The sequence below is a fragment of the Pseudopipra pipra genome, chromosome 1 (assembly GCF_036250125.1).
Source record: "Pseudopipra pipra isolate bDixPip1 chromosome 1, bDixPip1.hap1, whole genome shotgun sequence".
Taxonomy (NCBI): Eukaryota; Metazoa; Chordata; class Aves; order Passeriformes; family Pipridae; genus Pseudopipra; species Pseudopipra pipra.
In genome coordinates, this window is record NC_087549.1 from 42,472,062 (window position 1) to 42,489,598 (window position 17,537).

At 40.4% G+C, this 17,537-nt stretch overlaps 1 protein-coding gene across 1 annotated transcript in view; it reads right to left on the reverse strand.

Moving 5' to 3' along the window:
* LOC135409016 (chloride channel protein D-like) overlaps window positions 1–17,052 on the reverse strand; it is an 84,107-nt gene extending 67,055 nt beyond the window's left edge. Inside the window, 12 exon segments of the mRNA XM_064644396.1 lie at window positions 2,495–2,689; window positions 5,982–6,148; window positions 6,151–6,322; window positions 6,490–6,554; window positions 8,312–8,484; window positions 10,041–10,293; window positions 10,296–10,341; window positions 11,352–11,424; window positions 14,343–14,480; window positions 15,461–15,730; window positions 16,723–16,917; window positions 17,027–17,052. Of these exon segments, the coding sequence (XP_064500466.1) occupies window positions 2,495–2,689; window positions 5,982–6,148; window positions 6,151–6,322; window positions 6,490–6,554; window positions 8,312–8,484; window positions 10,041–10,293; window positions 10,296–10,341; window positions 11,352–11,424; window positions 14,343–14,480; window positions 15,461–15,730; window positions 16,723–16,917; window positions 17,027–17,052 (1,773 nt within the window).
* Window positions 17,053–17,537: the final 485 nt, after the last annotated feature.

Consider the following 17,537-nt stretch of genomic DNA (forward strand, 5'->3'; position numbering starts at 1 on the left):
GGACTCTGCACCTCGTCCTGCTGGTTTGAAAACTGGATTTGGGTTAGGATGTCTCTTTGCAGTGTTCAACAGCACAAAGCCACAAACTCTTTGCAAGACCTGGGATTAAAGCTGTAGCACAATGTGAGAAGGCTGGTCAGGGGAAAGGTTCTCCCTGGAGCCGAGAAATCCTATTTTTCCTACAGTCCTTACTCACTCCTTCAAACATGGAAACAAAAAGCTTGAAGTTAGCTTCCTTGGGGTGTCTTGCCTCAGCAGATGCTGAGCCAACACAGCTGCCAACATCCTGCCGCTAAGAGGAGCTGAAATTCAGCTGTCATCGACAGCACAGGCATGCTCCAGCACAGTCCTTTCACCAGGATTCCTCCTTCTTCTTTTCTTCCTACCTGAGGTCAGATTTCACCTCTGATGTGCCAACAGAGAACCCAACAAGTAAGGTTGCTGTTCTGAGCAAGGAGCAGGACTAGGCAGAGGAGGAGGCAGACTGCCAGAGCACATACAGAACTCTTCTGACCCTATGTATGGAGAGGCAAACCAATGGGAAACAGTCTGTGGAGAGCTTACAGAGACTTAGCCATGCGCCTCGACCTATGGTTATTTACGCTTTTAGCTCCAACAGTTTCCCCTCTCATATTTAAAATACTAATTGTTTTCTTCCCAGTATCATCCATGTTGTTAATGCAAGTCAAGATGATTGCCTTTCCCTGAAATTTACATCTTTTTGCTGGCTTGGAGTAGAAGCTGCTGAAGGAATCCCTAGGGCTGACAGGAGAAGAGCATCTACATGGCCAACTCACTGGTTTACAATCAAGCAGCCCTCTCTCCAGGAGAGAGGGAAGAGAAAGTACACAACAGTATTTACAGAAAACATATGTGAATACATAATACACACTGGCAAGTCTGCCTAAAAGAGGGCAGAAGAAAGGGGTTTCAGTGTGCATCAATTTCGCTAAAGATATGTCATCTCAACACTTCAAAGGATCAGAAAACTCCTCAGAAGCACTTCATCAAAAATACTGGAAATAAAGGAAACTTACGACAACCAGGTATTCATTGGAAAAACTTGCAGAGAAGCTCAAATTCACACAATTTACTAAAAGTGCAGTAGAAAAGTTCTGAAGGTTTCCTTACTTCAAATTTAATCATAGGATAGTTTGCACTGAAAGGGACCTTCAGGATCATCTAATTCCAATACCTCTGCCATGGGCAGGGACATCTTCCACTAAACAAGGTTGTTCAAAGCCCCATCCAACTTGGTCTTGAGCACTTCCAGGGATGGGGAGTCCACAACTTCTCTGGGCAACCTGGCTCTACAACCTTCACAGTAAAGAATTTCTTCTCAATATCTAATCTAAACCTACTCTCTTTCAGTTTGAAGCCACTGTCACTTGTCTATTACTAAATGCTCTTGTAAAAGTCCCTCTCCAGGCTTCCTGCAGGTCCTCTTTAGGTACTGGAAAGCTACAAGTTCTCCTCAGAGCCTTCTTGTCTCCAGGCTGAACAATCCCAACTCTCTCAGCCTGTCTTTAAAGGACTATTAAGTTCATAATGTTCTTCATAACAAAATACTTAAGTTATAACCAAAGCATAAAATTGAAAAGTATGAAAATGATAAAAATATGGGAACCTTCTGTGTAAGATAAAACATAGGCAGGTATTCTTCCCAAGAATGCCAAGGCAGTGGAAGGATTAAAAAAAAAGGTTTATTTCAGATGCGAGGACCATTTCTCAATGATGCTATGCAGCTGGCCTCCAGAGAAAAAAGGTAATGCTCTGCCTTCTCCAGGCCTTTTGTATCTTCTTTCTCTCCTCCCCCCTCCCTCTCTGGCCCAAGGAGGCCTTAAACATGTCTGCAAACATGTTATCTCTGTGCATACTCGGGAGAGAGAGAGCTTGCTCACAGCTTTGCCCTGGGACTTTCTCTGAAATGCAGAAGGAAGGAAAAAAAAAAAAATCTAACCCATTTGAGAACGCATTTTGCAGTCTTCCTAAGCAAAACCAGTTCTAGTTTTGCGTCAGAAATTCTTCCTAAATTCCACCTATTCCTTATATTTTGCCTATACCCTTCTTCTTCCAACAGCATGACCCTCCCCAGAGCCATACAACACTAAACAGAAACTCCAAAGCCTAGATGTAAAGTTTTATCAGGACATTTGAGCCTTCCATAGACTGCAAATAAATGGAAAAGCACACCAACATAACTGCTGCATATCACTAAGCTGATGTAGTATCATCAGAGTGAAACAGCAGTGAGGTAAAATAATTCAAGCATGAAAACCAAACTAAAACAAACAAACAAAAAATATCTTCTCCATTCTCATATAACCACCAACATTAAATACACGTATGTATTTTGGAAATCTATATGTTTGCTGTACTTTGTTGCAATTATCAAGTACCAGCAGGTGAGATTCACTTTTCAATCCAGCAATTAATGACCTACATTAGCCACCGTAAATATTGTAGAATCAAGAGAAACATATTATTTACTTACTAGGATAAGCACAGCCTCCAACAGCTTGCTTGTTTTTCTAGGGGATAATTTTGGAATTGAATTAAAGAACTGCATATGTAGTTTATTAACCTTTATATTTAGGGAAACAAAGAAAGCTCCTAGAAGACCTCCAAACACACCAAGGAGGATGGTCAGAATGAAGGCCAAGATGTTCATGTCCAGTAAGTTCTTAACCTGAGTCAAAGAAAGGAGAAAAAATGTCCTGAGCATCCTGCCAGTGACACGAACTATTGCACCCTCTCTCACAAAACCCGATACTTCAAAGTAATTTCTATACAGGAAATAAATCTCTCCTTGTGGTTTAGGTAATTCAGCTAATTAATTTGAAGCTGATCCCTTCTTGCACACCTCATAGGAGTGGAAACAAGCAGGTGTGCACTGGTGCTGGCAGACATAGCAGAAACCTCTGTGATGTAGTTCACTTACCACTAGCACTCAGCACTCAAGTTACATCCAAATAACATGACATGATGGCCTTAATGACCACTTCAAAAGACTTTGATGAACCCGAGCTTTGCTGAATGTTCACTTATTAAGTGTCAACTTGCATCCATGTGCATTGAGATAATTTATAAGTAAATTTATATAAGTAAAACTGTGGAAATTGATGCCAAGCTAGAACAACTTGCAGAACAACAAATCACAAGCACAGAACATAATCTGGCAGCAGTAATAGTAATTGAATTTTCTGCTTGACTCCTCAACAAGCAGCAAGGATGAAAGCAATATCATGTTTTAATTTTATCTTCCAGCCAACAAAAAGGGGTCAACAGGTTGGTGGCAATCTATTAAAAGCTGTGATGATATTATTTCCCTAGCCCAAGCTTAGGGTTACACAGCTTTTTGTTATGATTGGGATCTGGACAACGTAAGAGATCATAAAATGCATAAAAATCTACATGGCAAGAAGCAGGAAGGGCACATGTCAAGGGTTGCCTGCAATAAAACCCCCTAAACTGGTATAATCTTGGGGGTAGGGGATAGGAGAAACTGTCAGGTGTCAGTCTGCCTTGAATTGCTTCACCTTGAGCTCCTCTTACTGTTCAAACTCTTTTTTCTTCTTCCTTCTCTTCTTCTTGAACCTTAATCTTATTCTTGGTCTTGCTACAGCTAGCCTAGAGTTTAACAAATTCACCAGGTCTCTGTACTAAACACGGGTGGTATTTCCTGAGAGGAGAAATGCCAGGGTCAAAACCCACCCAGGCTTCAAGGGGGGGTTCACAGGGTGCTGCAGAAACTGGGTCTGGAAGAGGGAGAATCCCAGTAGCCATTCCTAGTCACCAGAAGATCAACACCTGCAGGCTACACTTGCAGGGACTACAACAGGACTACAACAATCATATGTGTAGGTACTCCGTGTACTAAGAAAAACATTAATAATGCTATTTTTAACAATAGCTGTAACAATATCCATGTTTTTCCAAAGAATTTAAAGGGATCTAATGTTTAAGGCGTTGAAATTCCGAGAGAAGTAGCCTAATTTGAAGTAGAAAAACATCTGTTTTATTTACTGCAGGATCGAAATATCTTGCATTATATTCTTTCTAATTCCAATCCTTCACTAAAACTAAAAATAGACAGCGTGATTTTATTATTTTTTCTCCCTACCTCCATTTTTCCAAAGGAAAAGATATACTGAGGTATTTCCTTTAAGGTAATATATGCACATTTCACTGCATGTGTGTGGCAATAAAAGTAAAGTCAAGACAGCCAGCATGTTCTACATGCTGGGAATGAAAGGTGGCACAGTATACTGTTTGTTTTTGTTGTAATATCAACCATGAGCTTTGGCCAGTCATCAAGAAAAAACTGGTATCTACAGAGCAAATTTCACCTTTAGAATTAATCCAATGGTCTAAGTAAAAATAAAGTGAAGTTTCCTGAAAATCTCCTGCTCTGGAGTACAATAAAATCCCCTTGTAACATTATCCTAGGTAGAATGAAACTAAAAAAAAATAAAATAAAAAAAAATCATTTTCTTGAGAAACATAACCCACAAGCTTTAAACTCAGAGTTTATCTACTGTAAACTGTGTTTGCTTAATGCCACAAAATATACAAGAAGTAAAATTTCCCCTGAGCCCCATGCCCAAATATTTCTGGTTATCTGTACCACATTGAGAGCCAAAAACTACTGAACCCTGACAGAAGTTATGTTGTTAATAATTTTAGCTAACTTTTCCCTCTAAGATAGAAGGAAAGAGAATCCACTGCTCTTTCCAGAAAACATCCTGAACTGAGTGTTAAAAGAGCAATGCTTATTGTAAAACAGCAACTGAAGTGAATCCACTTTCCCCTGGGTGTGCAGCTGTTAATTACAAAACGCTTTGGCTTCAGCAATGAATCTGGCTTCAGAATGCCTGACCTCTTTCCTGCCCACATAGTCTCACCTTTCTGCCACAAACTTTTATCTTCTTGGTGTGTAACTGCAGCTGTTCGGGGGCTACACTATGAGTTGGTTCACAAAAAGGATTTGGGCTGAAAACCCATGTCTTCTCTATTTTCCCCTGCTAAACTAGTGGTAAAGCAAATATTTCAGGGAGCATGCACACAAAAAATATTGCCCATTTTCCCAACCAAGGTATAGTTACAGTGAGAAATGCCATAATCTTTTTAGTTTCTGCATTGCTAGAGATATACAAGCCAGAAGAAATTCAGAGATAATTGAAAGTGCTCAGGCAATTGCCATAGGAAAAATTTATATAGTAGCAAAAAGTGAATTAGGATTCAGAATACCAGAGTTTATTTCTAGCTCTCTAATTGATCTCCAAGTCAAATACAAAGAAGAATATTTAGGCAACAAGAAGGGAAGATCATGATACTTGCACATCACTATTGAATATTGCTATCTTGCAATGAAAATGAGTGAAAGACATGATAATAAAAGCAACTACTTTCAGGTGGACATAAGGTAAAATCCAAAGATAAGGTTGTGTCGTGCTGGAAGGAATAAAGCAAAGGTAGGTGAGGCTGAAGGTCACCTCCGTTTTGCAACCAGGAACAAACAGTGATTACAGTTTTTCAAATGTTTAATCTGGGAGCACCAAGGAACAGGGGCACAGTACAGCACTGTCTGCAGCAACAGCTGAGAGCCAGATCCAGCCACAGGAGAGGACAGCCTATTTAAGAGCTTCTCTGCCTTTTCCTTTACTTCGAAGTATCCCTCCTCTATCCAGCACCAACACAGAAAGTTATCTTAATAACCAATATGATTGGTTAATAAGCAAACAGTAGATGCTTTGTCTACTTGCTTGCTATAATTTAGAACAAAACAAATCTTTCTCGTATTTAAGTGGTCACCAGATGTAAAGTGTGAAGACATCCATATCCACTGATCTGATAACTGTACATATCCCAGCCTTTCCCCTTCTCAGTCCCCCTTTCCTGCTTCTCCCCCAACAATAATGCTGAAGGAGACAAGTCTAAACTCCTGCATCTATTTTCTCCCACATCCACACAATATGTACCCAAAATAGAATTCTTTTCTCTGCCTCAAAAAATTCAAAATGGCCCCTGTAAACAAACCCATAGAGTTAAGAGGACACTACACCCGTGGTGAAGGTGGCCATCAAGCAGCAGAATAAGCCTTGCCAGACCAGCCTTATGTCCCCGAACGAAGCCATCCTTCTCAAGCAAACAAGAGCCCACCAATGGGGGCATGAAATACCAAAGTTATGCCTGCTTCTGCAGCAGCCATAGTAAAACTGCATCTGCAACAGGTAGAAGAGTCAAAATTTGGGTAACAGACGTAAAAAAGAGAAAGAAAAAAACATAACCATAATTTCCTGTCAAAGCTGGGTTTACGTGGCTGAATTTAAACACACGATGGTTTATTATAGGGTCATTAAAGTGCCTTGCCTCTCTACAACATGAGTTCAGATGTGTCTTGACCTCTGACTTTGACAAAATCTCAACCCTGTAACATCATTTGGAGACCACTGTGCCATGACAGTGAGCTGCTGAACTAGCACCAACCATACTAAGGCCAGGAAGATGTTCCACTTCACATCCTGCAACAGTGCAGTCACAGGAGTGAAACACTGCAGTGAAAAAAAAGGTAAGAAAGCTTACAATTCACTAGAGAATAAGAGTACATCCCTGGAGCCTGCAGGCTCAACATGCTGCCTCAATTTATAAATGTCTGATAAATCCACAGGGAACACTATACCTTGTCTTCCTCCCTGCAAAGATATGGAGCCCACATATGTCCCAACTTCTGTTGCTGTAAGCAGCACAAGGAGTTCAAATGCTGGAGATCTGCACTATGAGCCACTGCCAGTAAAGAAAAAAAGGAGGAAAAAGAAGGAGAAAAAAGAGGGGGGAAAATAATTACACTATTATAAAAAGGCACGAGAACAATCTTCCTTTATACATCTATATTATATATTTTCCCATACACAACATAATTTGCTTTCCAAAATACCTATTTCATTCTATTAAAACAACATCCTGAATCAGACAAATGTTACATTTTTAATGGAGGACACAGTGTACAAAACAGAGAGAGAGATTTAGAAAGAGGAAATAAAATTATGCTTGAATTCTGTCTTAGAAAAATAGAATCAAGACCAGCCATTGCAGGAGTTACTGCAGTAATACTGATACATCTAATGCACTAATCAATAGTGCTCACAAGATTATAAAACTTGTATCCTCTGGATGTGCTACCTGAGACCTCAGGGGTAATTTATAGACATGCTGAGCACTCAGTACTATCTGTAGTCAACAAGTATACAGAACACTTGAACCTACTTTAACACCAAAAGACACTAGGGGAGTGGGAGTATGTCATCCTGGTCTTTGTGAAGAAGTGAGGTCTCAGACTGAAATTTGTCTCTGCTGCTCACCAACAACCCTCTCCATGAAGGGGACATCCATACAACCTGTCTCTCCCAGGATGGTTCCTGACTGTAAGCTAATGCTTCTTTCTAATTATACTGTAACTGGATTCTGCACAGAAAAACAAACATTTTCTATACTTTTCTGACTGCAATTGCTGATTTCTTCCATGAGTAACATTTTGTTTAATCATCACATCGCAGGTTTATTTAAATGACTGATCTTAAAAGCCTAAAGGCAACGGAGATCCCACATCATCCCTTTGGTGCTTTTTGATTTACTTTTAACCTACAGATAGTTCACAAGTGACTGTTCATTTGAATTCTTTCTATTTCTTTAGAAAATTAACACTCAGGAGTCTTTCTTTTTATCTTTACTTTAAAAAAATAAACAACATTGTATAGAGTTTTATATGTCAACATGACAAAAAATACCATCCAGATGACATAAACTGGTTGCAGTTTCTTTTTCTGGAAACTAATCTCATTAATTTCAGTAGAATTGTTCACATGAGAGAGTTTACCAGCATTATCTCACAGACATGCATGAGCAGAGAAGAGCCAGACTAAAAAAGTGTCACAAACAATTTACTTTTTCCAAACTTGAAAAATAAAGCAAGGCCCACCCATGCACATTGTGCAATTCCCATCATCTCTTTTTTCCTGGGACAGCATCATTAATTTAAGGGTAAAGTCCATGTGTAAAAATCTTTCATTTTTCTCCCTCCTTACATAACCCAGAAGGCAATGGGAAAAAAAAGTCTTCTGTATTAATGTATTAAACAACCTGTGAACTTTGTTTTAATTAAAGAACTCTTGTTTAATTAATCAACTTTCTTTTGATTAGAGTGGGTGGCTTTTTCCCTATTCCAAAATGACAAGGAGCAGAAAGATTTAAAGATTGCAAGTGCAGCATCTCTGTTTCCCTTCCAGCTGCAATGGGCTCACTGATGACTCACCCGACACTCTGGGGCACTGAAGACATGTGGCAGGGCGGCCCTTGCGGAGCCCAGGGCCACAAAACCAGGAGAGCACTAAAAGTGATGTCATACAATTGAAGGCACTCTTTGGTAAATCAGACGCAGCTAAAGGCAGAGGAGGACAGAGCCTCAACCTTCGTGCAGCAGCAGAGCTAGATTGGTTTCAACAGATTTAAACATGGAATATGCTGAGCATGTCTTTTAAATATGCGAAGTACTGTTGACATAAAGGAGGAAGCTACTAAAGACTTTCAGATTCCTGACTCAGAGACTTAAATGTCTCTTCTGCAAGGGGTATTATGATGATAGTCCCTGAAATGCCTTTGAATGTTAATGTCTGCCCAAGCGTGGTGACATATCAGACTACAGCTTATCACTTCAATCATCTGTTCCCAGGTTAATGACCACAGCAGCCAGAACAGCCCTACTGCTAACAAAAGATGTGTAATGATTTAAATATTACAGTGTGTTCCCAGGCAGCACTTCAAACTGCATTTAAATGGGGTAAAAAAAATCCAAACCCTTAGTGAAATGAAAAATCTATTCATTGTATAATCTTGGAAGACTTTTCTACAAGACTTAAATTTGGAGCCTTTACAAATCTCTCAGAGGCTTTTAGCAACTTACGTGTGTTTATGTTTAATAAAAATGGTGGAGGGTTCCAACTAAATTAAATTAAACTAGCTCTTAATTCCTATGTTTTGAAAAGGCATCACGTTGATACTGTGATGACTTTATTCACGGAAAAATGATTCAGCTCTTTGGCTCATGCATCATTGTTACCAACCCAGCACAAAGGAAAAAAAGAAATCACAGCTGCAGTCTCTGAGCTCCTGGAGACAAATGTCTGAAAGCAAAGAAAACAAAAGAAACCAAAAGGGAGAGATAAACCTTGTTAAGCATTGTCTAGAAGGTTTGTGGTCACTGCTGACTAACCATGCATTCCTATTTTTGAACATCTGAGTCATCCTCTACGGCGCTACACCTCTGTGCAAATAAATAAATAAATAAATATAAACCCACTGAGCAACAGAAAATGTGAATGGATGGTCAGGAGAGTAGCTTTGGTCAGGGTGGTGAAGAGGGAGAGAACAAACCTCAAGGATGAATACTTTCCAAAACCAAAACGGATCAGAAATAAAACAGTAAAACAGCCAACAAACAGTCTACATCCTATTAGCAGAGATCAATTTTACCATCTCTACTCAAGATATGGTTCCAAATAGGTAATAAAGTGCAGCAGGATTCTCCTCTAAATGATGAATAAAGGAAATTACGTCACTTTCCAAAACAAAAAAGCCCAAAATCTGGCTTGCAGTTTCCAAGTTTGGTTATACTGCAACATAGTAAATTTTAAGATCTGCTCTGACCTAAAGAGCTGGAATGGGCAACCCTCCTCTGCCCCCTCACAAGGCTCTGACCACAACAGGGTGATGGGATTCTCTTCCTTTGTACATAAAAAGGCATAAAAACATTATCCTTCAAAAAGACTATGAAGTCTACTTTTCCCCATATAGAAACCTAGTATTACATTACTCCATGAACAACAAGCAGCTTCAACCCAACTTGCAATCTGCCACCTGCAGAGCAGCGCCTGGTTCCTGCGGTTGCCCTCAGCTGGCATTGGTGTCTGCTGCATTTGCAAGCTGGAAATACAGACCCCAGAGGCCTGGCTGTCCATCACTGCATGCCTTGCACAGCCACTTACAGTATTTCTGCAGGTGTATGCAAAACTATTGCTGCTGTTGTGTGCAGCCACTTGAGATTGGCTACAAACTTTGCACAATTAAAAGCAGTCACACGAGATGTAAAGCAACCAGCAGGCCATAGCTGTGGGACAGATGGCTTGTCAGAAACAAAACTGACTGCAGTTGTCCAGATAACTGCTTGCTGAGCATCACGGGGAATTGTGCTTAAAAAGACTGTGTTAAACAGATGTTGAATAGAAGTGCCATTCAAACACCAATAATTTTGGGCAAGCCAGATGATGAACATGCTGAGCAAAACGACTGCAAAGAAAAAAAAAAAAAGAAAAAAAAGAAGACAGAAATAGAATCAACAATTATTAGATGTTGATGTGCTAGATGCATCTATGGACAGTTTTGCAGTCTGGCCCTCACCTTGCTCTGTTCACAAAAAAACTTCCCAGAATTAACAGAAAACATAGGTACACATATAACTTCTGGCTATGCACAAAAATTCAAGCTCCCCACAGTGTTGCTACACACATATTGAGGGTAATGAGAGAGGAAAACAACTGACAAGGGCCTCTCTCCCAGACCCAGAACCCTGCCAGCCCTCCATGATGCCTGAAGCCAACTAGACTCTTATCTTGGCACAAACTAAGAGGCAGGGTGTACATGTGAACTTGTGTGATCTGTTCAGTCAGTTCAGACTTTGGAAAGCTTAAACCTGGTTAGTTATCGTATGTATAACAGCAAACTCTGTTTTCCTGTTGCTGAATTTCAGGGTAAGTCCAGTAAAACATTCACTTTTTCTCTCACCTATGCTGTTAATTGCCTGTCTATAATTAAATTGAACACAGTAGGATAGTAAATGACAGAACAGCTCAATGTTTTAGCCTTGCTGCCTCATAAAAGTACTAAACTGAGCTACATGCAATATCCACATAGTACAGCTAAATGAACAATCTAAAACCAACAGGAACTTTTATATGGACTGATGGTCTTTGGCTTAGGCCCCTTCCAAACACTTCAGTTTTCATGAGTTACACCAGCTGCCACTTATATTTATTTTATAAACACCACATGCTAAGTGTAAATTGCATCGCCACCACCGCTGATTTCACCCCAGACACCTTTATACAAGTTACGGGTGGTGGAATCCAGCTTTAGGCTGAAGTCCAAGAAAGACCCTTCCAATGGGGTTGTATAACTGACGGGGGAGGGAATGGAGGGGTGTGTTAAATAAAATACTGAATCAACCAGTATATGGAAGAGCAAAAGATTCAGTTTATCACCGTGTTATTGATTTGTTGCATAGGAGATCTAACGCTCACCAGCACTGAGCCTGAAGAGAGAACCACCAAGGCCAGCCCTGACCAAAGCACACACAGCCAGGTCATGTGGGTGGACAAACAGATTACTACATCAGCACTCACAGACCAGGTCCTGCTTTTCAATCATCTTTTGTTCCACAGATTTCTGCGGGAAGAAGGTGTATGATAGGGAAAAAATCAAAACAAGCAGCACAGGCTCTTTAGAAGGATGGGAGTGAGTAAGGGTGAGGTGAATGATGACTTTCAGAGTCAAGTAATTTTTTTTTTTCCAGGATTTCTTGCCCATCTCTAAAAACATTATAAAGGATACGTTGTTACTCATCAAGACCTTTTTCAGGTCAAAAGCAGAGTTCAAGGACTTTAAGAACACACACAAGAAAACAGAACGAATTTTGCCTGAATGGAGGCTTCAAAGTCTTACATCAGTAATAATCTTCATGAATTTGCAGCTATATTCTGTAGACAGAATATACGTGAGCAAGCTCTTTCCTGGTTTATTTTAGCCAAAAGGATAGCTCTCATACTGGGCATTCCAACATTCAAAAAACACGTCCTGGTCATCCTGGGGTTTCGGTTGGTTTGTTTGTTTGTGTTTGGGCTGACCGCAGCAGTGCTGTCTCCAGAACTCCTCAACTCCCACGTACTTCACTGTGATACATTGCGGGTGCAGTTCAAGCACATCCCTTGCATTTCTGAGGTCACCGTGTCATACCCAGACACCGCAGCCTTCCCAGCAGCATCTGCCATCAAGTGTTTTGTAAATGCATTGTGCAGCACAGCCAAACAGCAAAGTGAAGTGCACAAAAAAGAGGTTTGCTCATCCGCAGCTGAAGGCAGTATTTAGATGGGAATATGTTCCAGAGCAGGAATTACATTTTGTAGTTACGTCAGAGCTCAGCTCCTGTCTCTCTGTATTAGCATAATACAATAGGACAAATTTTATAATACAATAGGACCAACAGTGTGTGTGTAACAGTGGTTCTGATGCCCTGGAGTCAAATTGTGGTTTCTTTCTATATATTATTTATTTATACTTTGGTGTGTATATATACATACATACATGTATATACATACAAATGCATATATACACATTTGCACGTGTATTTATTCCACTGTTTATATATTTTATAAACATACACATAGTTTGTATAGAAAAAAAATCAGGGAAATAATATTCCAAAAGCATTATATATGCTTTCCCCATGTAAAACCTAAACTTGTTCATTTCTTGAATATTCCTGCTGATATATTCAGCTTCCATCTGCTGCACAGAATAACCCTTCCCTTGCATTTCTGTGAAGTGATTGAGATCTGTCCTTCAGCAGTTGGCAGCAGTATTCCATTTTCTTGATTTCACAGAATACTGGAGGACACATCCACATAACCACTGCACTGGAGAGCCCAAAACTGGACCCAGTACTTCAGATGTGGCCTCACCGGTGCTGAAGAGAGGAGAAGAATCACTTCCCTCAACCTGCTGGCAATACTCCTAATGCAGCCCAGGATGCTGTTGGTACCACAGCCTTGTGGTCTATCAAGCACTGCTTCCTTCCAGTTTTGCTTTTGCCCACAAGTTTGCTGAGGGTGCACCACAACATTGTCCCACCATCCAGGTCACTAGTGAAAATATCCAACAGCATTTGGCCCCAGTACTGACCTCTGGGGCACACCCATGATGACCAGCCTCCAGATGGACTTTGTGCCACTGATCATAATGCTTTGAGCCTAGGAGTTCTGCCAGCTAAATCCATCTCACTGTCCACTTATCTAACCCTTACACCATTAGTTTGTCCATGACAGTATTATGGCAGACACTGATGAAAGCCTTGCTAAAGCTGAAATGAAAACATCCACTGTTCCAGTCATCACATTGTAGAAGGTTGCTATCCACTGTAAATCCATGCCGACTACTTCTTGTCCTTCATACAACTCCCGCTCCTAACTATGGTATGTTCTCCCTAAAGACCCTCTATCCAGCTACTGCAGTGCTACAGAAGTGTCAGCTATCCCACCACATCTGTGCAGACAAGGAGCTCATCTGCCATGCTCCACACTCAGTGAGAGACCCCAAGCACTGCCCAGAGCCACAAATCTGCAGACCTACACTCTCCCTCAGCAGCTTGCTCTGGGCTGTAGCCTTCGCTGAGTCGGGGCAATTTCTCTGCTGGCTGCTGGGGACCCCCAGCAGCTCCCTGCCGCTGCTGCTGAGCAGAAAAGCACTGTCAGCCCAAACCCTGGCCTCCTTCTGCACAAATTGCTGGCTGCATTCTGTGCTTGATGGTTATACAGGGTTCCCCCAGCACCCACCGATGGGATTCCTGACCCTCCCTGGTTAGGATTCAGCTGGAACAAAAGCTCAAAGCCCCTTTCTCATAAGAAGCATTTTGGTATTTATACCATCTACCATAGATATTACAAGCTAAGTGAAAATTTTACCACCTGCTTCTCTCTACAGGTGAGAAAAGCAAGCAGTCAGAGTCAGTGATGCCTTAACATGTACATCTGGTTTACCCATTCAGTGATTTTTACTATCACCATTATAATTATCACAGAGACAATGGTATCCATCAAGGACAAATTAATAATTCCACAATATTCTATTACTGAAAATACAGCGTCCCCAGACATAGAAAGAAATAACATATCTGATACCAGGTCCACAGTCACTAAGTACCTTTATGAATCTTAATCCATTCCCTTGGATATCAACCATACCTAAAGCAGCATGTGCCTCTTGCGTACAAGCAGAAGGAGGAAGGCCACAGTATTTTAAAGTCTACTTTTATCAATCTCATAACAGGAACACCATCAGACATTACACTGTACTGGAGGCCAAGCTGTAGCAAAGGACACCAACGTGTGTGTACACAAAGGACTGCAGGGTATCTGATCTCCGCAGTCACCTAGACTGGCAGCACCTTTGTGTAGTTACAACTTTACACTGTTGATTTTCTAATAAACAAACACAGAAAACGTCTCTCTGACTTTTTCTTGCTCACCTGCAGGTAATTTTCCACCAGGTTCCATTTCGATTTGATGAGTAAGTCAATTACCTGATGAATCAAAAACCCCGGCACCCCCACTGCTGTTCCAATTAGCTCCATCAGCAGCCATCGATCCCACTCTGTTCTAGAAACAGGAAAACACAGTTCTCTCTCAGATCATAACACAGGACTATTTGCAATGCTACCTCTCACAAACACGCAAGCTCCATTTTTAGAGCACTTTGATTATTAACTGTGACTGCCTGATCAAGAGGCTGTTCATGCCAATCTCTCTTTTAAAAGTGTACACTCAACAAAGTCCTACCTTCAGGTGAAAGCCATTTTCATTTGGGTAAGGAACATTGTTCGATTTCTTGGGTTTGGATTTGTTTTTTTAATATACATGTAGCAGTGCAATCTGCTTTCAGATGCTGTTTGATGTCATGTCAAAATCTTTACATGACTCAGTAATTAAGCATTCTGTAGAGCACTCTGAATACGTTTCAAAGTAATCCCTGTTTTCAACTGCAAGTAATGCACTGAGCACCTATCATGTAAATGTGCAAACCTTTACTTCCAGTTTCTATCTTTCCTAACTTCCACTTCTAATAAAAATCATGCACCAATAATAACAACTGATTTATTTCTAGTATCATCTAGAACTAGAGCAGGCCTACTGAGATTCAAACACTATGGTTCCTCCGATTATACTAAATTTTTTTTTTTTACAAACTCCATTAAAATTAAAAAATTAATTACTTTTTAATTTTAATTTAAAAATTAATTGTATTTTTACCATTAATTGCAATTAACTTCAAGAAAAGTCTCAGTAAGAAAACGTTCTCGCAAAGCTCTGCAAAGTCTCTTCCTCTTAAGCTGTATACATTGAGAAGTTAATGATTTATTTTTTTTTTGCATATTCAATAATCTGTGAAGAGCAAAGACATAAGCACTTACAAAAATGCTTTAAATTTCTTGGGCCCCTTCTACATTCAAAATATTTTCCTGTGTACAGAAACAATAAATAACATTTTCTTAATTCCTTCTGCTATTAGGCATCTCCCTGGAATGTCCAAATTACACATAGCTTTAGAGGCAACTTGACAGTACTTAAGGTAAGTTTACCTGTATTTTTTTTGTTGTAGCCACTTTTTATTAAGTTTACTGTGTGAAGGCAAATAATCCAAACTCCCGTGAGCTATCAGGTGTTCTCTCTTGTCCTCCTTGCAGTGATAATATGCTAACCTGCTTCTGCTGATGCTGCATTGACTCCTAAAATCATGAGAATTAATCAAATCAGGCCCATGACCTTTCGCTATTAACACCTCCTCGTCACCATTTCCCATGTGTGTCCTATGGGAAAAAAGTGATGATATTACGGTGGCCTCCAAGAATCTTTGGGATGCCAACAAGAATTATGTGAGCCCAAGATCAGTCTCCTTGAGACTGAGAGAGGGAGGAACAGGAAATCACGTGAAGATGGAGTAGTTGTGGTGTAGTGATTGGCTGCTTTGTGTTTGGTGTTGCCTTGCTGTGGCTGTTCATGAACACAGCATTGTCAAAGCAATGAAAACCTGCCCGAGCCAGTGCTCTCTGGTGAAGAAGTCATTCTAAGTACAGACCAACCACTGCAGCAACATTATTGCACCAGCTTCTTGCTGACTGTTCAAAGGACAGGGACATTTAAGCCATAGGGGCTTTGTCTGTTTCAAAGAGATGTTTACTTGCTGTGCTTTGGGCTGTCCGTAGCTTTTGATCCACTAATCTAATCACACAATTAAATAAAACAAAATCTAGACTGCAGTGACGTTCAGTTAAACCCTGGATTTTCAGTTTGTTGCATAGGCAATCTAGAAAAGTTTATGCTCTAACATGTCAAATTTCTTTTTAGATAGACAAACCCAATCTGCTAGACTACCAAATATACTACAGCTTGGATACTTTACTCCGGTACTTTGTAAATTGGCAGTTCAATCAGAGCAGAAAAAGACTTGATGAATGTCAAGTATTTACTATAAAGAAAAATCAGTAACATGCTGTGTGTTTGCCACCTCCAAGGCGTGGCTTTCGTTACCAAAGATAGAATAAAAAGGATTTCTGCTGCTCTCCACTAACTGGCATTTGGAGCAATTTGAAAAGGTCTCATCTCAAATAATCATAGAATCACAGGACCATAGAATGGTTTCGGTAGGAAGGGATCTTAAAGATCATCTAGTCCTACCCCCTGTGCCATGGGCAGGGACACCTTCCACTAGACCATGTTGCTCAGAGCTCAATTCAACCTGGCCTTGAATACTGCTATGAACAGGGCATCCACAACTTCTCCAGGTAACCTGTTCCAGTGCCTCACCACCCTCACAGGGAAGAATTTTTTCCTAATATCTGACCTAACCCCACTCTCTTTCAGTTTGAAGCCATTTCCCCTTGTCCTGTCACTCCAGGCCCTTGTAAATAGTCTCTCTCCATCTTTCTTGTAGGCTCCCTTCAGGTACTGGAAGGCCACAATTAGGTCTCCCCAAAGCCATCTCTTCTTCAGGCAATGAGGGAACATAAGTAACTCCCGATTGACATTTTTGTGAGTACTGAATGAAAAGAGGGAAGAAAAATCTTCATGCAAATTACCCAAAACCAAGTCTTTTGGACCTACGGTTTTGCAATGCTGAAAATTTCCTTGTGGCCCACTACTCACACTTCTCAAATGTAAGAAAACACGCCATGAAGGCAACACTGCCCAGGGCAGGGAAGCACCTCCATGTCAGGATATAGTAATGGCCTAAATCCAATTTCTTATACCATGACTGGTGTTTTTTTGCCAGCTCAATCAGGCATTTCATTCTAGAGATTTCAAAAATACTATGCAAACTGCAGACCTGGTAAAAATCAGTCTCAGAAAAAAGAGAAAGAGTTAAGAAAAAAATTGATCTAGGTGGAAACCAAAGACTTCAGGAAAAAATTGTTGCTGGAAACTGTGTGAATGGCTATGAGTGACAGTAAATGCCTTAGAAAAGTTAATGTTACTTTCCTCAGATATAGGGAAATAAATGTATCTTTGCGACCTGTACACCATAGTGACCTTATCTGACAACAAATACACATTGTGTCATCAATTAAATCCCTCCAGTCAAAGGTGAATTGAGGAGTACTAGCAGGATTCTGACCGATTATGTACATATGTTATGCAAAAAGTGATAACTGCTTCACA